Raw genomic sequence first — 25984 nt, forward strand, 5'->3', positions numbered from 1 at the left:
AGTGTTCGTTATGTACAGCTCTTTTTAGTCAAATCGCACACGCACAATGTACATACTTTACCTGTATTTTCCATAATACTTTATCGAAATTTTCCGGCCATGGGCTGAGAACCCACTGGCATCCCAGATGGGGAAATGTGCCATTAGTTTCCATCAGAGTGGCAGAATTCAAGAAGATCCAAGAAAGTTATTGGCCAAAATGTTTTTTGGGAGTTCAAAGATTGTATCAGGAATTTGTTGTTCTGTATGACACAGGACCAGGACCTTCAGAAGACGGTGGACGAGAGCGCCCGCTTGGAGCGAGCGCACAACCACCTCTTTGATGTAGTCATTGTCAACAGCAACCTGGAGGAGACTTTCCTCCAACTCCAGCAAGCCATCGAGGACATGGCTTCGAAGCGGCAGTGGGTGCCGGTGGACTGGGTCTACGACTCGCCCCTCATCAACCCGACCACGTCCTGTTGAGAGTGGGACTGCATGACCAGGAGCACAGGGTCGGATTGCAAGGTGACACTGGTGAGGTGTTGTTTGAATCAAACCGGCTGGGGCTGGGAGGAGCACATACGTGTATGAGAAGTAGCCGCAGCCACAAGCTGGTGGCTTCTTTAAGTTTGTGTGCTGTCTGCTAGCCTTAGCCATATCTTTCAGACACGGTGTAAAACAGCAGGGAAATCGCAAGCCTCGGTTTGTACTCATACAAGTAGCTACTTTTGCGTCACAGTGTTCAAATACATCAGATATTGAGAGCCATTTTGGGGGTTTTTTTCTGGCTATTTTCCACAGTTTTCTAACTGGAGCTAAGAACTCTCACCTGAAAATTTCTCAAATGTTTTTGCTTCATTTGTCCAGTCACACAAGTAGTTCTTGTGGCTTGTGACTCAGTTTCACTAAAGGCACCCCACAAATCATCTAAACCGTGTCAAAGGACAAATAATTTAGAAATTGTCCACAAATTTTGGAAAGCCACAACTAGTTTTAAAAGTCCTATGTTCTTGCATAGAATGTATTCAAGCAGAAACAACTGATTCGTCGGTTTAAAGTGTGCACACAGAATGCAAACATGTGAAGCAGGTTTTGTGAGTTGAGTGAATAATATTCCAACAGAAAAGGAGAAGTTCACAAACTGGGATTTTTTTTGAAAAATTGCCAACAGGGTCTACAGAAATACACGGTTATAAAGAGGTCGAAACACATTTCATTGTACAAAGCGTTCTGTAGAACATTGCTTACAAAATATGGAAGGGGTAGAAAAATTTTAGATTTCAAATCTTAATTTGTGTTAATAGATTTTTAAATTCACTTCATGCCTTGGATCTTCCAGATAAAATCTTTCACAATTCATGCACTTTTTCGCAAACTTAACATTGCTTGAAGTTCTTCAGCAATCCAGGGGAGAAGAGTGCATTCTGTACAGTATGTGGAAATTTATGCAAACGCCACTTTGCTTGCGTGCAGTGAAGAAGTGCATGCATTGTCCCCATAACATTCTCCTCGAGTATGCTGGTAAATTTTTGTGCAGTGCGAACACCGAACAGGGTCATGTCCTGGCTAGTGGTGAGTCAGGAATGCGTATAGATTCTGCACCTCACTTGACATTTTTTGGTGCAGAGAACTCGACAGTACCAAGACTGACATCTGATGTGAGTGAAGTGCATGCTGCCATCCATGGTCTCGTTTTGTTGCATTTTGTTGGGTCCGCATTTCACCGTGTCTTTTAGCTAGTTCTTGTAGAAAAATCTGATGGTACCAAGGGTGGAACTATATGTAGCGTTTTATGAAAAGGGCTACCGTCCAAAAATACAGTTTTGTTCACTGTGCTGTAGTTATGCATTTTTCACAGCTATTTGTTATTGACTTAAATTGTTTTTAACCTTTTCAAGGAAAACAAGAACCATTTCATAAAAGGTTCCAAAAATATTCCTGACCTTTGCTTTTTTCTTCTTTTTTTTTAGCTTTTTGTATAATCAGTTTTTATTGTTTGCATGTTCACTTCTTTGCACAAAAACTGAACAGTTTTATGAGTGAAAAACTGTTATACATGTATGCAAAATGTGGGGATGAAGGTTTCATTGTGTCATTGCAGTCAGGTCTCCTGAAGCCTTTGAAATGCGGAAGATGCACAAATTTGACCAAACGCTTGCCTGTAGCTTCATCTTCCAAGTGTAATATTACACTGCGGTTTCTCAGATACTGCTAGACCAGTGTTGCAGTTGAAACCATCACGAGGCCAGATGAAACCCATTCACAAGACCAGTCTTGAGACCAGTCACAGGATGAACAGTGACAGAGGAATGCCTTTGTGGCAGGTCACTTGAGTGGCTTGTGACTTACTCAACTACCACAATGGTCTAGGTAAAGCCAATCCAAGAAAGTAGGGTTTTGTTCTAGAATTTTAATTCAGATTTCAAAGATACAGGCACAGGAGTTCCCTTGTTTGTTTAACCCACTTTACCAGAAATTTTGCTCCAAAACTGATGGAACATACACACACTCAAGGTAGCTTAAATTTGCATGTTTTACTTGTGCAAGTTTCAAAATTGAAGCCGTCCTCTTCTCTCTGACATAATCGGTGAAGCTATTTAACAAATTTGGCAAAAGTTGGAACACTTGTCATTTGACAGCCAAAAAACCTTTGAAATAATGTCCTAATGTGTTCATGTGAACTTACAATTAGTCTTTTTCTCCATTCAGTGGGCTAATTTAGTGTACATGTAACCTAAAATATTTTAAGTTTAAATTTTTAAGTTTAATCATTAGGAATATAGATTAAGCATGTTGAATGAGTACCAAAATTTACCTGACCAGTGTCAATAGACCAATTGCACCTGCTAAGTCACGTGACCTATAGTGGGTATTGAATATCAACAAACACGGTGTCCACCAAAAGCAAAGTGTGTTATAAGTATCATTTACCGAAAATAAAGCCGACAGTACACGTAGGTACCGTACTCAGACTACCGATGTACATGTACTGGGTACCGTACCGTAACTTGGCTGTATTTGTAAACAACACTCAAACACGCCTTACTATGGGGTTGATACCCACTATAGGTCATGTGATTTAGCGGGCGCAATCGATCTATTGCAGAGAGTATAGTCCAGGGAGATCCCTTGAAGATTATGATTCAAGGAGATCCCTTGAAGATTATGATTCAAGGAGATCCCTTGAAGATCAGAATGTTATAGCTACCCTCGGTTGGGTTGCTTTGCATGAGCAAACCATAGTCGGAGGAAATGCAGATTGGGATCAGGTTTTTTTCATATGCACAAATTTGGTTGACTTTGTTCATTCAGATGACCAAAACATTAAGTGCAATTCCTTGTGCAAACACTGTATATACATAAACTGGTTTTGTCCCTCCTTGAAACTGTTTACTGTTTAATCCATTATACATGTAAGTGCATGTATCTCATGTCATGGGCTGTTTCCGCCTCTTTTGTGTATCTGTTTATCTTTTCTGAAGTAGTTTCATGAAGTTTGTATTTCAGTGTTCTTTATCTTCATTTCCTGAATTCACAAGCAGCTTTTATTAACAAGGAGTGACCTGTAAAAGAAGAAGTCCACAAAAGGGTCCCTTGTTCATCCTGTACATGTATGTAATGCCATTTTTTCTTAAATTTCACAATCAACACAAAGGCAAGTACTGAAAATGTAACGATGCTCAGCGGTATCTCCAGCCCAAAAGTAGACTAAAAAATTACTGTATCCATGAATGTCTTTGAGGTAAAAACTTTACTTATTTATTCAGCGTACATGCAGCGTGTTCAACATGCTTCAGAAAGGTGAAGTACAGGTGTATTAGTTACGAAGGAATTCAATTCAGCAGTTTGAGTTTCCATGTAGCGTTCAGTTGTAGTCATGGGATATTTTAATAGGCAAGACTCCGTCACTGACGTGTTTCTTTTGTGTGTGAGGATTTGGATGCTTGACATCACACATTTCATGGTGATTGTGTACTTGCCCGCATTGAGACAAATAGGTTGGACCTACATGTACATGTAAGTCTGCCAAGGGTGTACAGATGCATCACTATTTACCTCATAGAATGGATATTCTTATGCCTCAGCTGTCCATCACGGCGTGTGCCCTTTGGACTGTACACAGCTATACTTGGCCAACAATTCATTCCCCCCTGCCATGTAAATCACTTGAGATACATGTAAGCTTTACGTCTCACAAGTGCATGTCAGAGCGTAAAGAGTTTAATTGAGGGGCCCTGTTTTTCACTTCAGGGCTAACAGGGACCCCTCAGCTTCAAGTGATGGTATTTGTTTGCAAACTTAGGCCTAAATATATTTTCATGTATTCTCTCACCAAGTCCACTGTTTCTTCAAATTCATGAATGACTGTTCGCCCAGTCAGTAATGGGGCACATGCAGTAGGACAGTGGACAAACATGTAACCAAATCACCCAGGTTTACCAAGCACACCTTTTCTAACCAAAAATGTGTAATCTACTTGATCAGACTATGCTCCTGCCCCTACAGGCCCTCATCATGCCTCTTGAAAAACCCTCGGGCTACAGCACTTCATAATCGTCCTGAGTTGAGAAGAGAAATGCACGGCCCATGCACCGTTGCCACATTTGTCTCATGTATATCCTTTGTGAAAGATGTAAGCCATTTGCACATCCTGATGTTGCAAACACTGATGTTGAGTATTTGATTGAAAACTCCAGATCTTCCTAAATCTGACGCCAGTTGTGGTATTTTGTTGGAGTCAGGACTCTATACTTTAAATTTGGTTGGTGCAAGGCATTTTGGGATTTCAGTAGATGAAAGTTCTAAGCAGTTTCCACCAATGTCTGTATAAGTCATTGGAGGACATGCCCAGTGAACTGTACTTCCCAAATCAAAGCAGATTACTTCTTAGGTGATATGTTTCAAGTTTCAACCCCCATCACATATTACCACAATCTCAGGCCAAAAGTATTGCATTGGACAAGCATGCTTACATTTCAAGATTCAAATGCTTTGGTGTATAAAAACTTGTGAACGCATACAACATGATGGATGTGCACGAAAGGAAATCCAAAAAGTGGTGTAGGTGACCAAGCAGTGTAAACGAGTGAGTTGTGCATGTAAAAAATGGATGTACATGTGTATGTTTATAGTTACATGCAGTGATCTAACATTGTAATCGTCCGTGATGAATATTAATCATTAACTGCAGGACTGTATTCAGAATTTTATAGAATATATACAAGTTTGCATTTATATAAGTGTGTTTTTTTTTGGTTAATACTATTTATACACACTAACGTTAACAGTTTGTTGTTAAGTGAGCATTTTTGAATGTATAGGTTCCACTTATCTCCATAGTTGTTCAGATTTTTTTGTCACTGCACAGTTTCCTACAAGCGGGGATAAGAAAAGACCGTTGCAGCAAATGGTGATCATTTGGAAACTTCTGGTCTCTGTGATTTCACGTTGAAATTTGTTGATGTTATGAGGATTTGAACCCATGAACTGTAGGATAAAAACTTGTGCTCTGCATATTGAGCAAATGTTTGCTTGCGGGTGTGGTTTCTCCCAGTCAGCAAAGTTTGGGTTAAATTGTTCAGACATGTTAGTCACAGTCACCACTTTCGTTCTTTGAGGTAAATCCCCAAAATGTTTCGCAGTCCAGCTGCAAATCTTTCCCAAAGAACTGTGGTTTTAAACCTCTGCAGAGTAGGAGCACAGATAACCAGTGAATAACAAACACGTAGATGTGTTGATTGTATTCGGGGCGCAATGAAAGTACTCATAGAATGTTAATTGTCTTCTGTTTAACATGTTAGTTTCATTTTGAAATCCATTCCTTCTTGTCTATTAAACGAACATGATCATTAAAATGTGACACGACAGACAGAGTGGACCAGTCTGGTATGATGTTTCCTTCAGGGAGTTTTTCACGTGACGTAACATGACGTGCAAAGGCATTTCAGGAAGCGAAGGCATGTGCAGTTACAAATCTGTGTATCTTTATTAGCAATTTCATGTCCGCCAGGGTGTTGAGCAACTTCGAAGGCGTGTGCCTTTCCGCGCACATCTGTGTAATTGAACACTAACCATTTAGAATCACGCGACTGAAAATCCTCTGTAATATGATACCGTAGGTATTCTCTAGGTATTCAACAGAAGTACTACAGATTCTGAACTACTTGGAAACATTAAATATTCAGCTCTATGGCATGCTGGAATTGTACACCCTCTTTCAGTATTCATCTGAGGAAAACAGGAGGTACGGCTACATGACAGGCATGCAACTTACTCTAACCTCAAGTAACAACACTCAACAGTTTCTCAGTCACATACAGAAATAGCACTCAGGGTAAATGTTGCACTAGTACTATGCTGGGTCTAAACACTTTTAAAAATTTGTGGTCCCCCCGTAGGGAGACGTGTGTACTTGGGAGTGCGCTTGGGCTATGTGCCAATAGCACACGAGCCTGTACACGCACAACGTGAGTTCCCACCAATTTGACTTCCTGTTGAATAACATGCCTTGTCTTCATACACGTAGATGGCATTCGTATTGTTGGCCCGTGAAAATTCTTTACATTTACATTTATTTAACCTATGTAAATTTTTCTGAAAACATTTTGTAAGTTCATTTAGTTTAAGTCAGGCACAGAATGCTAACAAAACCATTAAAAACAGGATTCCTAGTTGATTTTATACAACTCTTACCAGATTAAGAAGCAAAAGGATTTAAGAAGTTAATTTAAGGAATAATAATTGTTTTGATTTAATAAAAAGAATGGCATTGTAAGAGTTGTAGCAAAAAATATTTACCAGCCAACCTCTTTCATAATTCTGCAGGCTGCTTCTGTACTTTTTGCCTGCATCTAAAAAGCTCATGAATATAATGTAAAAATGAACAGGAAATTCAAATAAGTAGAGCATAAAGAACTCAACTCTTCTTCTGATCTGTATGTTGTGCACATACTATGGCATGAAAAACACAGACTGAAGTACATGTAAGGCCATCTGGGTATTATTGAAATGACCTCATACCGCAGTCCCATACATTTATATATACACATCTAGTATGCATACTAAATATGCCTACATTATATTTGTGACATACTCAAACTCATGCTTGATCATGCAAGGGTGCCCTCTTAAAGTCATCTGAACTTAATGCCTGTATCTAGGAATGTTCATGTCACATAAATTTCCATTCTCATTATTGGGCAATATATGAAAGAGTATATATGCAATAGCTAAAGTACTGTATTGAGCAATAATATGGAAGAGTATATTCAATAGCTAAAGTACTGTATTGGGCAATAATATGGAAGAGTATATTCAATAGCTAAAGTACTGTATTGGGCAATAATACGAAAGAGTATATTCAACAGCTGAAGTACTGTATTGGGCAATAATATGGAAGAGTATATTCAATAGCTAAAGTACTGTATTGGGCAATAATATGGAAGAGTATATTCAATAGCTAAAGTACTGTATTGGGCAATAATATGAAAGAGTATATTCAAAAGCTAAAGAATCAATAATTTTAAAATTCCATTGAATGTGATTGAAAAATGAATCAGGAACAAAAGATTTCTGAAACAGAATGAAGGAAAGAGTTCCATACATGGATGCTGCTTGGCACCCAGTGCCCAAACGTAGGAGACTGGTGTGACAAATTCCGTTTTCTATTAAAGAGAATACCTCCATATTTTCACTTCAAATTTTTTCATTTTTAGAATACTTTATATGCTTTCAGATGGCTAACAGGTAACTGCAGGGCAGAATTAGTGGCCTTAATTATAAAAAAATTTTTCCAAGAACTAACATAAGAGCTTGTGTGCTACTTACATAGTTGGCGTTGCATACACTGCTGGTAAATGCATCTACATAATACCTTCCAGTTTTTCCAAGCACTCCTTGAAGGCTTCTGCCGATGGTCGCTTGTTGGCATCGTGGCTCCAACACTTCTCCAGTAGAGCCACCAGACCATCTCCAACCTTGACATCTTCAGGAAACTTCAGGTTGACATCCCCACTGCAGATACGGCGTTTCAGCTGGTGGATGTTCAAACCGCTGAATGGCACCTCTTGGCACAGGACTTCCCAAGCCACCACCGCCATGGAGTAGACATCTGCCTTGCACATGGCTGGCTGTGCAAGTTCCTCCCCCTTCAGGACCTCCGGTGCTGAGTACTTAGGCGTCCCGACACCTTGGACTTTGGCCGTGGACTGCGACGTTTCTGTTTCACTTTTCATCAAGCTGAGGCCAAAGTCGGATATCTTTGCAATGACACCCTCATCAGAGCTATCCAGTAGAATATTGGTGGACTTCATGTCACAGTGGGCCACCTTCATCCCGTGCAAATAGGCCAAGCCATCAGCCATGTGTAGCAGGATTCGATACTGATCCTGAGGTGAATACTCCTCCTCTTTGACATGGAGAGCATCAAAAAGGCTCTTCTGCATGTACTCCAATAGGATGGCCAAATTGGGAGTAACAACACAAGCACCCAGGAACTTGACAATGTGGGGATGGTCTAAGCGACACAGGATCTCTACTTCCTCTTGGAACTGCTGCAGTCGCCGCTTGGAAACCCGTTGCACCCGCAACTTCTTGACAGCAACCACAGTGCCTTTGTACTTTCCAAAATGGACATCTCCAAACCCCCCGTGCCCAATCTTCTCCAGGATCTCAATCTCATCAAACTTGATGACAGGCCCATCGTACTTGAAGGTCTCCAAGGCAGTGCGAGGCTGCTTACCTTGGTTGGTTTCCTGCCACTGCAAAACCTGTTTCAAGCGCCTGATGAGACTCAAGACTGTTTCACACATGAAGTCCTGCTCATCGTTTGGGACATTGCTTGGGAAGTCCACAAAGTCATCTTCCTCCTGTAAAGTTAAAAAGTGATGACTTATAGATAAAGGACACTTGCATACATTGAAACTATAAATCCACTGCCAAGTTCAGCTTACCCCAGTAGCTTAATTTACAGGGACTTTGCTGTGCACAAAAAATTATGTTCTTTTTTCATGACAGGAATGAGTGAAAATCATTTGTTGGCATCTTACTTTAGACTTTTTAGTTTCAGGTTACCGTCTTAGTGCCAAGGTTTTGACACCTCTTTTTCAGGTTCAAACTTTAAGATATCTTGGTTTCAGATTTAAGTTTTCAGTCAAAATGAGATTCCACAATCTTTTACAGTATTTGTCAAGGATTTTGTTCCAGCTTAGATCATAGTCAGCACACTGAGAACTATATCTCCTCTATGTTAGGTTTGCTTTAAAGAATATCTGGGTTCCTTATGATACTTACAGGCCCAAGCAAATGGTTATACATCTCTCTCATAACATGAGTGGACTGAAGTTGCTTCCTGCTGGTCACCAGTGGGTATTGATACGGCTCAACCATTGGTACCATTAGAGGACCGTCTGCCAAGTGTTTCACACCACTATTTCTACTGTAAGGCATCGATCCAAGGGGCTCGCCAACACGACCCAGGCGTCGGTTCAAGGGATTGTTTTTGTAGACCTATCAGAAAAAAGAGAATGTCTCACTGTCTTTTGCAGAGATGTTACGAACGACTTTTCTTCCTAGTGAGCCAGTTTGGTATTCCAAGTGTGCATACTCAAAATCAGGTAAATCAACAGCAATGGTCTGCCCTATCAGGGCAACCACATACTGACTATAAAAGACACTAAACATCATTTGAAGCAAGATATGGGACGGAGAGAACCCCCCCTCCCGCCTTTGTGTTGGTCATTGTTTGATCGGAATCTCAGGAATTCTTTACAGACTTCTAGGGGGGATGTGTTAGGTCACAATAGTCTACAGTGTGTATAGGGATTGGACAGGTAAGGGGGGTACCCTACCGTCCCATATCTTGCCTGGTATACTCAACATGGTGTTGAGTGTTGAGTAAGCTTTTACATAGCGACCACCATCTGTGGAATGGACTGGTTCCTTTAATTTTCTTCCCCTCTTATCCATTGAGAACAGTGTATTTAGTATAGAGAAAGTATGGAGAATACAAATTGTTACGGTCATGTAAATTTAAAGAACTTGGTGTTCCAGATTTTATTTAAATTTAACTTGCAAAAGGCTTATTGAAATGTAATTTCAAAAAAACCTGTGCTAGTTTCTCAGACAGGAAAATCTTTGATCTACATCCAGACTCCAGGCTCTCTCTATCTCTTAAAAGTGATTAAATATGCATAATGGTCAAATAGACCAGAAACAATACATGTATTTGAAGAACCATAATAGTGAGAATACGGTCTAGTTGTGTATTTTAATGATCTATATGTATATATATGGACAAGTGCTACCAATTAAGGAGTCATATTAAATTGATCTGACTTAAGTGGCTCATCCAAGATTTTTTATTGGGGGGGGGGCTTTGAGCCAAGTTTACCCCCTAAAGAACTCATGCTGATCCCCCTCCTGGTTGCACCACAGGGAACTAGGCTCTACGGCTATATCAGAGCCATGGTAGATGTCCAAGTTACAGGTGTATTTTTTATCTGTGGTTTTCAGAGAGCAAAACCAAAAACAAAACATCCTAGGAGAGTGGGGGGGGGGCTTGGCCCCAACACATTTTACCCCATGCCGAGTTATGCAACAACATGTACAGGTAGTTATAGTGACTCGCTTGAAAATAAGAAATTAAGAAGTGACTGTGCTTGCCTTCCTTTTCCGTTACTCATTGGACAAAGATGCTAGAAACACTCGCACATGTACAACTTGGAGGGCCTTCTACATAGAGACCACTGACTAATACCAACCATGAGATGTATTTGTCCAGTTACCTGTACATGTGTGACACCTCTGTGCCATTATACAGCATAAACAAAAACTGAACATTAGAAAGCAACTACTTCTGAATAAAAAAAAAACTAACCTTGCCACTGTGTTGTGATGATTTAGACACCGGCTTGCTGCCTTTGGGCAAGCCAACCCTGCCAAGCTTTCTGTTGTATTCGTTGTCAACATAGACGGCCTGGCTGTCGGAGGGCGTTGTGCTACTGCTTCCTGATGATGCAGATGACGGTTGAGACACCGGCATGCTGCCCTTGGGCATACCAACCCTGCCAAGCTTTCTGTTGGAGGTGTTGTCAACATAGACGGCCTGGCTGTCGGAGGGCGTTTTGCTGCTGCTTCCTGATGATGCAGATGACGGTTTAGACATCGGCATGCTGCCCAAAAGTGCTCCAACCCTACCCAAGCTCCTGTTGTAGTAGTTGTCAACATAGGTGCGCTGGCTTCCAGATGACGAGTGGCTAAATCCTCCTGATGATCCAGAAGATGATCGAGACATCGGCATGCTGCCCATGGGTGCTCCAACCCTGCCAATGCTTCTGTTGTAGGAGTTGTCAACATAGGTGCGCTGGCTTCCAGATGACGAGTGGCTAAATCCTCCTGATGATGCAGAAGATGATCGAGACACCGGCATGCTGCCCATGGGTGCTCCAACCCTACCCAAGCTCCTGTTGTAGTAGTTGTCAGCATATGTACCTCCTCTAGGCATGATGCGTCGTTTTGCTTGGTCAAGTCTGAAACAAAATGGAATGTTTGTACTGTGCTATGAACTGGTCCCACTTTATTCTTTTGGGGTTTTTTTGGGGGGGGTGTTTTGCTGGTACTCCTTGACTTGAGCAGTGGTTTCAACTGTGCAACATTTTCAGGTGAATCAACGCACAACTCTGGCGGACAGCACTTTTGGCTTGGGTAGTGAGATCTGATCTGCTAACCCTTGCTTGAATTTTGTTTATTCGAGAAATCTCCCGTAGCAGATTAACTATACCAAAATTCTTTACAATGAATGACCAATGGTAGTGCCAGTGCAGGAGCCAAAGAAAATAAATCATGAACCCATTCACTGCCAAAAAAATACATTATACCCCCAAAAAATTGCAAAACAGAACAAATTTTATTGCTCCTACAACAAAATGAAAACAACCTTTTTACCACAGTGATAATCGGAAAGGAAGAATCAAACATGCTTGTGTAACTAATTCAAAGAGGGAACTGAACACGTAAAGACATTTGATTAGACATTTGATAGCAGAAAATGAATCTTAGCTGGCTTTGAATACTGATTGCTTGACATTAGCCTTTTAGGAAGGCGCTATTTGAAGTGTGTAAACACAAAGATTTAACCCCAACCAAGGAGCGCCCTCCTTTTGTGTCCACCATGCCTCTAAAAGTATGTCCAGTAGACCAGAGATTTGAAGTTTCTGGTTGTGAGAATAATCCTGTGTCTTTCAATCAACAAACTCATGCATGCTAACTTTTTTTTTTTCAACAAATACATATTGCTCTTTTTCTTACAAAAAGTTGGACAACTTTGGGTGAGTTAATACTGTACAGGCAGACCTGTGCCCAACCTTACTGTTTTCATACCCAGGAAAAGGTCCAAAAATTCAGCAGAGCTGGATCGTATTGACATAACTCTATTTACGTATGTCTTTCCTACTGCAGGGAGGTAGGACATAATCGAGCCCCCATAGGAAAGTGCACAAATATAGTGTGACATCATTATGTTGAAATTTACTATATGGATTTCCATAGGTAGTGCCGATGGATCTGAGACCCATTCACTGAAAAATATCCACTGCCTTCGATCCCCCAAACTAGTCCCAAAAACAAATCCAAAAAATTGCAAAACTTACCAAAATGATAATTCCTTCAACATTAAGAAGAGTCTATTCACTGTAGTAATAGTTGGGACAGACTGGAAACAAATGGCACTTGAAAGTAGAAGACAAATGCTGGCTGGCTTTAACTCACCAACTGATTGCGTGACATGGTATTTCCCCACGACCAGAAATTTGATGTTTTTAATTGTGGGAAAAACCCTTTATCATGCAACCAGTCAACTTTACATGTGCACTTTCCTCTGGCAACAAAGGGGACACGATCCACTGAGCCCCATAGGAAAGCGCACGTTGAAAAAATGCAACGTCATTATGTTTTAGATGTACTGTGAACCTATCGTCAGGTTTTGGGTTCTGGGTTGAATAAAGTAAGACCCACACAAGTCTGCAGTTGAAAGATTGCTTATGAAATCAGTTTGTGTTGCCCTCCCAGTGTTCATGCATAATAGTATTCTTGTCAACAGAGAATGAATTCAACTCGGAAACGATATTTGGATATACATGTACATCATTTAAGTGTACTTCGTGTATTACTTTGACAGATAGCATAGGGTAAATACGTGTACTGTGTAGCTTTTTTTTACTCCATTGATTTCAAGGAAAAAGTAACCAAACGGGTCATTCTGAACATGACCAACTTCGGTTGGTTGAGATCGTTTAGGAAATTTCACGAAACCAGATGAATAGTTTGATAAACAAGGTACCAGTATTGAGGTACATGTATGGCATGTACATGAAGAAAGACACACAACTCGGTCTGATGAAGGGCCTGAACGTTCACTGGTGGGACGAGCAGCCTATGCAGGATTGGCTTGTACTCATGTCAGAACAGGTGCCGTCATTTCCTGAGTCACAAATGTTCATGTAAATGTACAGGGATCTCCCAAACTTAATCCGTGGTAGGTAAAATGAGTCCATATTTGAGACCGTATGTTGGTACAATGTACTCTTGTTGGTGCAGGCTTTTGCATAATGATGTCACTACGCCAATACACAGACTTCCATGTAGATCGCCAGGACTTTTTTCCCTGGGGCATGGGGCAAGTGTTTTTTGGATGGGCTGAAGCAAACACCAGCAGCAAGTCCATAATTAATGGTAAAAGGGGTCCATTTAGGGGCATTTTCAAGCAATCAATTATTTTTTCTGCTTTCCTCCATTTTCATTCCAATTGTTTTGAAGGGAAGCCGGGTTTCTTTTTTCCCCTGGGGGGGTACCTGCCATTTGCTTCACTAGTACAGAGCCTCTGGATAGAAAAGAATATAAATTTAAGGTCACAATTCCAGAAAGAAACCGATGTTGTCCTCTCGTTTCCAAATGTCATCACAATTGTGGACTGTTGGAGATATTAGCTGAATGAATCCTGAGTCTTTTGATTTGTAATTCGCTTCTTGAGATTCATTTTAGGATTGTGGTTTTTATATAGCCACACTGTGATGAATAAAGGCACTGGACAAAAGAGGCACAAGTGGTACTGCTCTTGCAAAATCTGCAAAATGCAGTTTTATTGACATTTGACAAGTCTCAAAAGAAGAACAGTGATTAAGCTACATGTACATGTACTATTTGTATATTTTCATAGAGTTTCATCAAGGAACTGGAAAGATATAGAAAGCACTGATTTTCTTAGGTGAGCCTTATACATATTGCTCTTTTTCTTACAAAAAGTTGGACAACTTTGGGTGAGTTTATACTGTACAGGCAGACCTGTGCCCAACCTTACTGTTTTCATACCCAGGAAAAGGTCCAAAAATTCAGTATTCTCTATTCTCTATTTACGTATGTCTTTCCTACTGCAGGGAGGTAGGACATAATCGAGCCCCCATAGGAAAGTGCACAAATATAGCGTGACATCATTATGTTGAAATTTACTATATGGATTTCCATAGGTAGTGCCGATGGATCTGAGACCCATTCGCTGAAAAATATCCACTGCCTTCGATCCCCCAAACTAGTCCCAAAAACAAATCCAAAAAATTGCAAAACTTACCAAAATGATAATTCCTTCAACATTAAGAAGAGTCTATTCACTGTAGTAATAGTTGGGACAGGCTGGAAACAAATGGCACTTGAAAGTAGAAGACAAATGCTGGCTGGCTTTAACTCACCAACTGATTGCGTGACATGGTATTTCCCCACGACCAGAAATTTGATGTTTTTAATTGTGGGAAAAACCCTTTATCATGCAACCAGTCAACTTTACATGCGCACTTTCCTCTGGCAACAAAGGGGACACGATCCACTGAACCCCATAGGAAAGCGCACGTTGAAAAAATGCAACGTCATTATGTTTTAGATGTACTGTGAACCTATTGTCAGGTTTTGGGTTCTGGGTTGAATAAACTAAGACCCACACAAGTCTGCAGTTGAAAGATTGCTTATGAAATCAGTTTGTGTTGCCCTCCCAGTGTTCATGCATAATAGTATTCTTATCAACAGAGAATAAATTCAACTCGGAAACGATATTTGGATATACATGTATATCATTTAAGTGTACTTCGTGTATTACTTTGACAGATAGCATAGGGTAAGTACGTGTGCTGTGTAACTCTTTTTTACTCCATTGATTTCAAGGAAAAAGTAACCAAAGGGGTCATTCTGAACATGACCAACTTCGGTTGATTGAGATCGTTTAGGAAATTTCACGAAACCAGATGAATAGTTTGATAAACAAGGTACCAGTATTGAGGTACATGTATGGCATGTACATGAAGAAAGACACACAACTCGGTCTGATGAAGCGCCTGAACGTTCACTGGTGGGACGAGCAGCCTATGCAGGATTGGCTTGTACTCATGTCAGAACAGTGGCCGTCATTTCCTGAGTCACAAATGTTCATGTAAATGTACAGGGATCTCCCAAACTTAATCCGTGGTAGGTAAAATGAGTCCATATTTGAGACCGTATGTTGGTACAATGTACTCTTGTTGGTGCAGGCTTTTGCATAATGATGTCACTACGCCAATACACAGACTTCCATGTAGATCGCCAGGACTTTTTTTCCCTGGGGCATGGGGCAAGTGTTTTTTGGATGGGCTGAAGCAAACAACAGCAGCAAGTCCATAATTAATGGTAAAAGGGGTCCATTCTGGGGCATTTTCAAGCAAATCAATTATTTTTTTCTGCTTTCCTCCATTTTCATTACAATTGTTTTGAATGGAAGGTTTCTTTTTTCCCCTGAGGGGGGTACCTGCCATTTGCTTCACTAGTACTGAGCCTCTGGATAGAAAAGAATTTAAATTTGAGGTCACAGTTCCAGAAAGAAACCGATGTTGTCCTCTCTTGTTTCCAAATGTCATCACAAGTGTTGATTGTTGGAGATATTAGCTGAATGAATCCTGGGTCTTTTGATTTGTAAACTACTTCTTGGGATTCATTTTAGGATCGTGGTTTTTATATACATGTAGCCACACTGTGATGAATAAAGGCACTGGACAAAAGAGGCACAAGTGCTACTGCTCTTGCAAAATCTGCAAAATGCAGTTTTATTGACATTTGACAAGTCTCTAAAGAAGAACAGTGATTAAGCTACATGCACTATTTTTATATTTTCATAGAGTTTCATCAAGGAACTGGCAAGATATAGAAAGCACTGATTTTCTTAGGTGAGCCTTAAAAATGTTCATAATTTTACAATGTGTGGGTAAATAAAAACACATAAAACTTTGATATTTTTTCAAACCAGGAGTCTTAAGTTGCCAAATATGTTTCAAAATATAAGCACCCGTTTACTCACAGTCATGTTTCCATGGAAATTATCTATTAACGTGTTGCTAGCACAGGAAAGTTTTAGCCACAGGGGTATCGCTGTGGCCCTGCTGTGTACACCTGTTTTGATGTATGTGAATGCATGTCAAGCCATAAAACCACACCCTGTTTTGAATTCAAGACACATGTGGCCACCTAGTTTTCAAATGCTGACTACAGGCCTAACTCACTGTAAACTTTGTCAACATTAGAAACACTTTAAACTTAGAAACAATATTTGGATATATACTGTACGTGCTTTACGATTAAATGCCCTTTAACTCTTCTTCACTCTAATCCTTTTTTTGCCAAAAATGCCACTTCCAACGTTGGTTGCTCAAAAGTGTTTACAAAACCAAATGAACAGTATTCTAGTCAAGTACTTTTCACATTCTAATTTCACAAATCACAAGTGCACAAGTGTAAAATTCTAAAATAAATGCATGACCTCAGACAACCATAGTTATGTGAAATGTAAGATTTTAGGACAAAAGTACTCAAAACGTACAAGTCGGCCAAGTACTTTTTGGGTAGTTCTATCCAATAAAAAAACTGTTGAGCACTTGTCCAGTGTCCATGTTTTTCCACTTTTTTTCACCACCAACTAGATCCACATTGGAAGTAAACTGGTGCTCGAAAAATACACAAGGAAATTTATAGCTAAGGGAGTATGTGGGTGGACCTCATTCTGTATGCCTATTTTGACACACAGATGAACATGAAACCTCAAAGCTTAAGCAGCCTGGATCATGGATGTACCCCACTTTTACACTTCGGGGCATATTTGACCACCATTTTTCAAATGCCAACATCAGGCCTTGCTCTCTGTAAATGCTGTGAATAGGAAACACTTGAAACTCATAAACAGTATTTGGATATGAATTGTATATACTTTAACTATGCTTTAACAAATAACATTATGTAAGGATAAATACTTTAGAACTTTTTTTAATCTTTTTTTTTTAGAAAGAGTACCATGGGGTCATACTGAACACTCCCAACTTTAATCAGTCGAGATCGTTCATTTAAAAAATTTCAAGATACCAAATAAGAAACCAGTGTTGTACACGTAGTTGAGTGCTTTTCCGGGACCAATTTCTCTTCCAAAATCTAAATACCCCAATACCAAACTGGTTATTGTAGGTGTGCATAAAGTTGGGAGACATATGCTGGATGGGAAATGTACAAAGTACATGTAAATACATGACTTCAGGCTATCAGTCGTGTAAAAATAAGGTTACAGGACAAGAGTACTTAAGAACTACTTGATCATACATATGTACATGTACCTTCAAGTGCTTTTGTGCTGAACACTTCATAATACTATGACTGTCTGAAGTCTTAAATATATTTTGTAATCGTCCCTTTGCAGACTGATCCAAGTTCTCCAGTCTAGTTCACACCATGGTTCACACCTAACCAGTTTCATATTTGGAAGTGACACTGGTGCTCCAAAACGCGACCACACTGGAAATGCTGGAAATGAATGATTTTGACAAATACTGTGCCAGCAGACCTTTTCATGTCACCCATGTATCATATGGAGAGTGGGCTGTCCCGGCTGTTTCAAAATAACATTGGGGAAAATAATTGTGAATCAAAACTATTCCTTTTGATTCGTAACATAACTTCTTAGCATAAAGTATGTTTGCTATTAAACATTTGTTGTGAACAATTTCAAACACAAGTGCTTTTTCAACATATAAAAACTGAAATACCGGTAGACAGGTTGACAGTTGATCGGTACAAGTACATGTATGCTAATGTTTAGTGCGACCCAGAATGTGTAAAAAGCAAATGTCAACAATGAAAGGTCAACTGGGGCCTGTCTTTGCCTCAAAACACTGTAATGAAGGTGCATTATGGTGAAATGTCTACGTGTATGATGTACATGTACTTGTACCAAGAACACTTCAACTCATATCGCGCATCTTTCTGACGCATCACTCTAATAAATGTACATCACAAAACATGGAGTAATAAAACACAAGCTTGCATGCCATACACACTTTTACAGGCCTATGTGTTGATACAATTTCCCAAAGTATCAGGTTTTCAGGGACCCCTCATTATCCAATACTAAATTGACTTTAAACTTTTTTAACTTTTGCATACATGCAAATTACTGAGTTGACTCTCGCATAATAACATAATGAATAATAAAGGTGTCAACATTATTTTGCTTTAAATATCTGCGTATATCATGACTCTACCATGTAACATAAGTAATCTACGTAAATGAACCTCTACTAAAAGCTATTTTATCAATAAAACAAGTTCACTTATTAAACTGATATGAGCAAGAAAAGTAAAACCTACACAAAGTTTAGGCTCTCTTTTTGATAATAATGACGAAAAGCAGGCTTTGATAAAAGCCGTTGGGACATGTACATGCATGGACGTGACTGAACTTTACCTGAATACTGTTATTTTGAGTCCACTCAAAAGTCCATGCCTGCATCAGCAGCGGAAAACCTGTCAACTTCAATTATATGAAAAGAGGTTAACCTGTCAATGATTGATGTGACATATCACTTCCCCATTCAGTGGTATAATGGTGTTTGAGAAGCCAAAAGGGGGGGGTGGGATGAAATGTTAGGTATTGAGCTTGGCTGAAGAATAAAACCAGGAGTACTAGAACAAACAGAATGGCTTGGTTAGTTGGAGTTGAGCTAACTCGTCTACATGATACCCTGCAGTTTTGCCAAGTGGTGCTTGAAGGCTTTTGCCGATGGTCGCCTGTTGGCATCGTGGCTCCAACACTCCTTCAGTAGAGCCACGAGACCATCTCCAACCTTGACGTCTTCAGGAAACTTCAGGTTGACATCCCCACTGCAGATACGGCGTGTCAGCTGGTGGATATTCAAACCGCTGAATGGCACCTCTTGGCACAGGACTTCCCAAGCCACCACTGACATGGAGTAGACATCTGCCTTGCACATGGCTGGCTGTGCAAGCTCCTCCCCCTTCAGGACCTCCGGAGCTGAGTACTTAGGTGTCCCAACACCTTGGACTTTGGCCGTGGACTGCGACGTTTCTGTTTCACTTTTCATCAAGCTGAGGCCAAAGTCGGATATCTTTGCAATGACACCCTCATAAGAGCTATCCAGTAGAATGTTGGTGGACTTTATGTCACAGTGGGCAACTTTCATGCCATGCAAGTAGGCCAAGCCATCAGCCACGTGTAGCAGGATTCGATACTGATCCCGAGGTGAATAGTCCTGTTCTTCCACATGGAGAGCATCATAAAGGCTCTTCTGCATATACTCTAAGAGAATGGCTAGATTGGGAGTAACAACACAAGCACCCAGGAACTTGACAATGTGGGGATGGTCTAAGCGACACAGGATCTCTACTTCCTCTTGGAACTGCCGCAGTCGCCTTTGGGACACGCGTTGCACTCGAAGCTTCTTGACTGCAACAACGGTACCTTTGTACTTTCCAAAATGGACGTCTCCAAAGCCCCCATGCCCAATTTTCTCCAGGATCTCAATGTCGTTAAACTTGACGACTGGCCCATCGTACTTGAAGGTCTCCAGGGTAGTGCGAGGTTGCTTACCTTGGTTGGTTTCCTGCCATTTCAGAGCCCGATTCATGCGCCTGATGAGGCTGAACACAGTGTCACACATGTAGTCCTGCTCTCCACACGGGATGTTGCTCGGCAAGTCTCCAATGTCATTAACCTCCTGTAAAAATGAATAGTACACACAAATTGATGCTTAAACAAAGTAAATGTACAACTGCATGAGTGCTGATTACACTTGGACCCATTTAATGCTAGAGGTAGATCATTTGCAATTACTTGCAACCTTTGACAGCGCTTAATAGTGTGCCTCCAAGAGTTTGCAATGCATTGGCCAAACGCAATGTGCGAAATCTGTTGCCCCAAAACGTGTTTGGAAAGGGTTGACAGATTTTGCGCACTGTGATTAGCCAACACGTTGCTAACTCTTGGACGCACACTATTGTGAATCACCTGTATTGAGATGGGCCTCAGTTTGTACACAGAATGATTCTTGACATCAAAGCTATATATTAATTAATCAAATTATTTAATTAATCTCGGTGCATGTTTAAGAACAAACTGACAGAAAGATTCAAATGAATTCAGATTCTCAAGGATGAACCAAGAACCATTTTTATGAGGGGAGAGGGAAAGTTGTTTTCTAGGGGCCTAAAAAATTTTTGGAATTTCTTTATGTAACTTAACTGTGGCCTTTCTGGGGTAGAGGCTTTCGGGCTTTTTTACAGGCATTGGAAATATAATAGTTCCAAAAACTCAACATTTTGATATATTTTAAAAATAAAAAAGGGCATTTTTGATGGTCCATGGCCTGTGCCCCCATCTGTCAATGTGCCATTCCACATGGATAAAAATTATCAGAGCTTGATTTGGTTTCAAAATGGAAGAAATTTACGACAGAAATAATAAGGAATTAGACAATAGAAATGTAGCTCTAGATAGGAACTGGTGCCATACTCTGTGAACTTCATTCCATCCATCATGTTCATATATAGAAGAATAATTCTATCCTATTTTCAAATGGTGTGCCAGCAGCACATCACTTTATTGTTTCTCCTCTATTTCAGCCTGTTGACAGACTTACTGGCTGCAGTAGTTGGTCATACATCTTTCTCATTGCATGAGTAGACTGGGCTATCTTCCTGCTGTTTGTGTTCCCCGTCTTAGATACTGGCATGGTTCCAAGTTTCAGGCCAACTCTCCCCAGTTGCCGATTGAGGGAGTTGTCCACGTAAAACCTCTCTTGGGATACTGAGGCCCCACTTCCCCGACTGTGGGGCACTGATCCCAACGGCTCCTCGACGCGACCCAGTCGCCTGTTGAAGGCATTGTCTTTGTAGACCATGGCCTCTCTGCCCCTTGGCGAATCGGCCAGATAGGTCCCAGTGCCAGTCCCCGGAGAGGCTGATGCGGACAAAGATGACCTGGACACAGGCACGCTACCAAGCGGCATGCCCACTCGTCCGACACTTCGGTTGTAAGCATTGTCCACGTACGTACCTGGGCTTCCTGAGGACGAGTAGCCGCTGCTTTCCGATGATGCAGAAGAGGAGCGTGACACTGGCATGCTCCCCAATGGCATGCCTACCCTCCCTACACTCCTGTTGAGGGAGTTGTCCACATAACAACTGTGGCTTGCAGGTGATGAGTACCCACCACTGCTCGATGATCTTGAGGATGCTGACACAGGCATGCTGCCCATGGGTGCGCCAACCCTTCCCAAGCTCCTGTTGTAGGAGTTGTTTGCATATGTACTTCCTCTAGGCATGATGCAGTTGTTTATCCTGTTAAGTCTGATATGAGAAAAAGACTTTACATAAATAAAAGCCCCCAAACTTTATTATTGTGAACCTCAACCCCTAAATTCTAGATTGTCAAATAATGCAAAAAAAGAAATTACACTGATGTGAACGTTCCACCAACTGATGCCTCAACCCAGAACTTAAATTTGTGAATGCAACGAGATTTCTATTGTTTTAGCTATTGTGACATTGACCCTTGACCTTTTGGCCTAAAACTGCAACAAGCTTCTTTGGGCCACCGAGAACAATACACAATCAAAATCTGAGGTCCATATGGCCAGTAATTGTCATGTAACTGCACTGACAAGATTCTCCTAGACACACACACACAAACCCCCAAAGACATGGCAGAAACTAATGTAAATGCCCCTTTGACGTTGTGGGTGGGGCATCAAAAGTAACACAATGGTGGATCTCACCCAGACCCCACCCCCTTCTTGACAGCTAATTATGCTCCTAAACATTACTGCGCAGGTTTACTGGACAATTGAAATTGATTGTGTCAAAGGAACCACCTGGTGCATGTACCAAGTTGGTTGTAATCAATGAGAGGTCTCACTCCTCCCCGTCCCCCCCATTTTTACATGTAGCTGCTGAGTAATGCTATGACACTGATACCGTGAGTAACCCTCATGGCATGCTTGATGCTAAGTTGCTAAATTTGTCCTCTTCTTCCAAACCACCAAAGATTTCAATATTTTCACAGGGAATATCACCCCTGACCCCCAAAAGTATGCATACATTTGTCACAGTTTGTATTCAATCCCCAGCACCAACTCCATCTTTGCTTTGCCTTGTGAAACTTTGCATCTAGTCACCTAAAATTTCCATGGTATAAATGCGACAGATTCATTGCTTTTATACAATGCCAGAAAAAATCCTGAAAGGATAACCCTTTATAACCTGTATGAATCCTTGTCTAAATAAATCCCAATATAGCCACACCAATCATCACTCGTGAGTAGAAATCAACTCCTGTCTCTGTGGAAGAAAACTTCCAATTACTGTGGAATGGACTTTCTTCAAGTGTATTTTTGAAGGGGAGCCTTGTTCAATGGCATGACATCAATGACTCCAAATCAAATGACGAATCATATAATTTTTCAAAACGTTATAAGTGCTTGTATTATGATTTATTTTAATAAACATGACTCATGACTATGTACATTGGTTTCTTGGAGGGGATGGAGCAAAATTTCGTTACTGACAGATTTGGTCAGCCAAAGACTTACAAGGTACAAATTTGTAAAGGTGTAAAACTAAAAAAAGTGATAATCAGGCATACATATTTGACAAAAAAAGGAGGAAATTCCAATCTTTACAAGACTTTGTACGTTGTTTTTCAATTATCAATGGCATGAGTGTGAATGAAAGTATGAGGAAATCGGCTGATCTGAGAAAAGTCACATGCCTGGATGAGTCTTTTGATTTCTACCCATAAAGGGCAGCAGTCCAAGGGAGCTTACACTCCAAGGGACCTTAAAAAGTGACCTTGCTTAAATTGCACATCACAGACTTTGGCCTATACTTTCACTACAAAGTTCAGTTTCACCTCTGAAAAAGACTTCAAAAGGTGTACAAAGAATCCCCCCCCCAAAATAGTAGATCCTCCCTTGTCCACCTTCACTCTCTTCCCTCCTCTTTGGTGAAAGTTAAACTCCCTGAATCTTCAATGTACACAGGGACACCATGCCCTCAAAGCCCATACTCATCCCCTATGCGGGCATTGGACCAATTTTTGAGGGGAGGGGACAGTTGAGCGACCATCAGGCATCAGCCATTAACATACCGATCTATGAAGCCCCGCCCCCATAGGACCTTCCAAAAGTGGAGAACATGCCCCCCTCAAAAAAAGTGGGACCTTCCCTTCTTCCACCCCCTCCATGTCTGCGTCCACTCCCCCCCCTTCAAAATTTTAACAAAACTGCTCACAGTCACAGACCAAGTGCTGTAAACATACTGAGTCACTTTTCTTTTCAAAAATTGTGTCTCCTTCCACAATAAGCCACTACTATTAATTTTCAAAAATAAACAGAACACTTTGGGAGATTTTCCTATTCTGAGCCCACAGGGCTTAAGCCAAATGTGCCACCTCCACAAACTACAGATGATTACTAAAATTCATAGAATTTTCTCAATTTCAAAATGCATGCCATAATTACATGAACATAAAATCATAATAGAAATAATGATGGCCTCACCAATCTTAAAATACTGAACTTTTCTCAATGAACCAATCAAAACGCACATTGCATCATACCATATTGAATTGTAAAAATGTGCCATGTGATTGGTTCATTAGGAATAAGCATAACAACATACAGAGTACATGTGCAGAGTGCAGACAATGTAAGGTGAGTGTAATTTTTCATTGGTTTTTACGACGTTGTGGAAGATTTCATTTCAAATGACATGGTTTGTGCAACGTGAAGTTCCGCTGGACAAAACCAAATCTTTTCTTAAACTGTGCGTTGCAAGCCTATGAAGGAACACCTTTCTTTCTGTAGCTCAATTTGTATTGGGCGAACATGGCGCCAGGTGACCACACGAGAACAGCCATTTTTCTTAAGGCTGTACGCTGACCAGACACGTCACAGATACAGCCACAAGACTACTGAAAGTTCTCTCCATGTTGAAACCGTGGAATGCTTTCTTGCTGCTGTGACAAGTGAAAGTCGAACATGAATGGAATGGCATTACACTCCTGACACATATTTTGGAATAATAAAAGACAACTTACCACAACTATTGAAGTTTGTCATAAAAGATGACTCTAGGCCGAGCGACGCTGGCTAGGACAGTAGGAAGATAGAACGGCGCGCCTTTTTCAGCAGAGTAGCACGTGTCCTTTTCGTTTTAGCTGTTTACGGCTGTTTTATTTACATCTTACCGTTAGGCCTGTGTGTCGTTTGACTATGCAATTCCTCTCCTACCACAAATGTCGAATTTATTACTTAGACAAGCGTAGAAGTAGCATAAGATTATGGAGATGAAAAGGAGCAGTAGGCCTAGATGTACGTCTGTGTGTACATATAAAAACCATGATCCCACTCCTTGTTCTGACAGGTAGGATATTGTAGGTCTACATTTCGTGTGTAACAGCTGTAGGATAATCCGATCCGGGCTCAGATCTGGTTGGTGGGGTTCGGAATTGGGACCTTGCTGGGTGGGGATGTTGTATCCAGTGAGGGTGGGGACATCGTGAGGGGCCTGTTGACAGGCGTGGATCAAGAAGGGGTTGGGGTCATCCCGCGCTTATTGCCATGGGGGGGGGGCTACATAGAAGACACCACAGAAAGCACAAAACATGTATTTGGCTTGTTTAAGAAAGAAACGTAGAGACTGGCTTTCAACAATGGCGAGAACTACGTGTAGAAACCCCCAACAAAAATTCCGTTCCCCCAGCAAAAAAACTGGATCCGGCCCTGAATTGAAAGCACCAACTCCAGTACACCTTTCTCAATAATTATAGCATGAAGGAATAAGTCCATGATTATAATAATTCCAAATAAATATTCATGAACTTCCCCAGCTTGCCCCTCACGGGTTTCGAAACCTGTACACGTCTGAATTAGTACTTTGTGTGTAATGGGGGGATGCCCACGCAGGACTAACCAGGGGCGGATCCAGGAAATTTACGGGGGGGGGTCAGGCCGGAGATGTCATTTTTTGCTGACAAGCGGAAACGATAAGACATTACACATTACATACATTGTTTACAGTGGTATTGGTGCACTAGTCTAATGCTTCATTTTTTTCACTATTTTCTAAATGTTAACCTTTTTTATGTCAGAGCAGGGGGTTCACCCCCCAGCCAATCTGCCGCTGCTGTTCAACACTAAACAGGCCATATTCAAACGGATTAAAAGGACATTAGAGCGCACGTCAGTAAACTTGTGAGCCAACTTGTGCAAGGCCATATCATAAACAGGAAAACCTCTCAACCCATAATCGCATCATTCCGACAGGAGGTATTCACCAACTCGCCCGGCCCAACCCAACAAGTTACTCTCTCGAGAAAATTAAATTACCGTGTGGTTTCCCGCAGAACAAGAAGTTTCGTTTTCCTCAATAATTCCTGATACTAGTATTTCATTTTTGCCCCGAATATTTGATAAGCCGGTTTACATCAAGAACAAGATTACATTGGACCCCAACGTTCAGGCTTGTTTTCTGCTGGAACATCCGAATTTGATATTAATTTCTAGAAATAGGACAAACATTTAAAGGCAATAGTGGTTAACTTGTGACGTGCCCTGCCCAAGGCTGTGAATCCCCCAAGGGCCAGGTAAATACAAAA

The 25984-nt window shown here is 40.9% G+C and overlaps 3 protein-coding genes and 1 long non-coding RNA gene across 8 annotated transcripts in view; 2 read left to right on the top strand and 2 right to left on the bottom strand.

Moving 5' to 3' along the window:
• Positions 1–5860, top strand: part of LOC110984898 (protein PALS2-like) — a 32885-nt gene extending 27025 nt beyond the window's left edge. For all 5 annotated transcript variants that reach the window (XM_087135168.1, XM_087135166.1, XM_087135169.1 and 2 more), the window contains one exon: positions 256–5860. In XM_087135168.1, the coding sequence (XP_086991294.1) occupies positions 256–465 (210 nt within the window). In that variant the 3' untranslated portion in view covers positions 466–5860. The remainder of the gene's footprint in view (positions 1–255) is intronic.
• An 84-nt stretch (positions 5861–5944) lies between these two features.
• On the bottom strand, positions 5945–12930 carry LOC110986652 (mitogen-activated protein kinase kinase kinase 12-like). The gene is made up of 4 exons (XM_087135165.1): positions 12630–12930; positions 10859–11510; positions 9274–9489; positions 5945–8849 (listed from the first exon to the last, which is right to left on the bottom strand). Exons 2-4 carry the CDS (start codon positions 11483–11485, stop codon positions 7845–7847), a joined length of 1848 nt encoding a protein of 615 aa, XP_086991291.1. The 5' UTR covers positions 11486–11510; positions 12630–12930; the 3' UTR covers positions 5945–7844.
• Positions 12931–14786: 1856 nt separating this feature from the next.
• LOC147799620 (uncharacterized) overlaps positions 14787–25984 on the top strand; it is a 34482-nt gene continuing 23284 nt past the window's right edge. Inside the window, exon 1 of the long non-coding RNA XR_015424948.1 lies at positions 14787–15139. This is a non-coding gene — a long non-coding RNA (uncharacterized LOC147799620). The remainder of the gene's footprint in view (positions 15140–25984) is intronic.
• LOC147799621 (putative serine/threonine-protein kinase drkB) lies at positions 16063–24795 on the bottom strand. The gene is made up of 3 exons (XM_087135171.1): positions 24425–24795; positions 20967–21675; positions 16063–20045 (listed from the first exon to the last, which is right to left on the bottom strand). Exons 2-3 carry the CDS (start codon positions 21648–21650, stop codon positions 19041–19043), a joined length of 1689 nt encoding a protein of 562 aa, XP_086991297.1. The 5' UTR covers positions 21651–21675; positions 24425–24795; the 3' UTR covers positions 16063–19040.

This window comes from Acanthaster planci, linkage group LG03 (genome assembly GCF_054643075.1).
Source record: "Acanthaster planci isolate LZ-2023a linkage group LG03, COTS_SCS, whole genome shotgun sequence".
Taxonomy (NCBI): domain Eukaryota; kingdom Metazoa; phylum Echinodermata; class Asteroidea; order Valvatida; family Acanthasteridae; genus Acanthaster; species Acanthaster planci.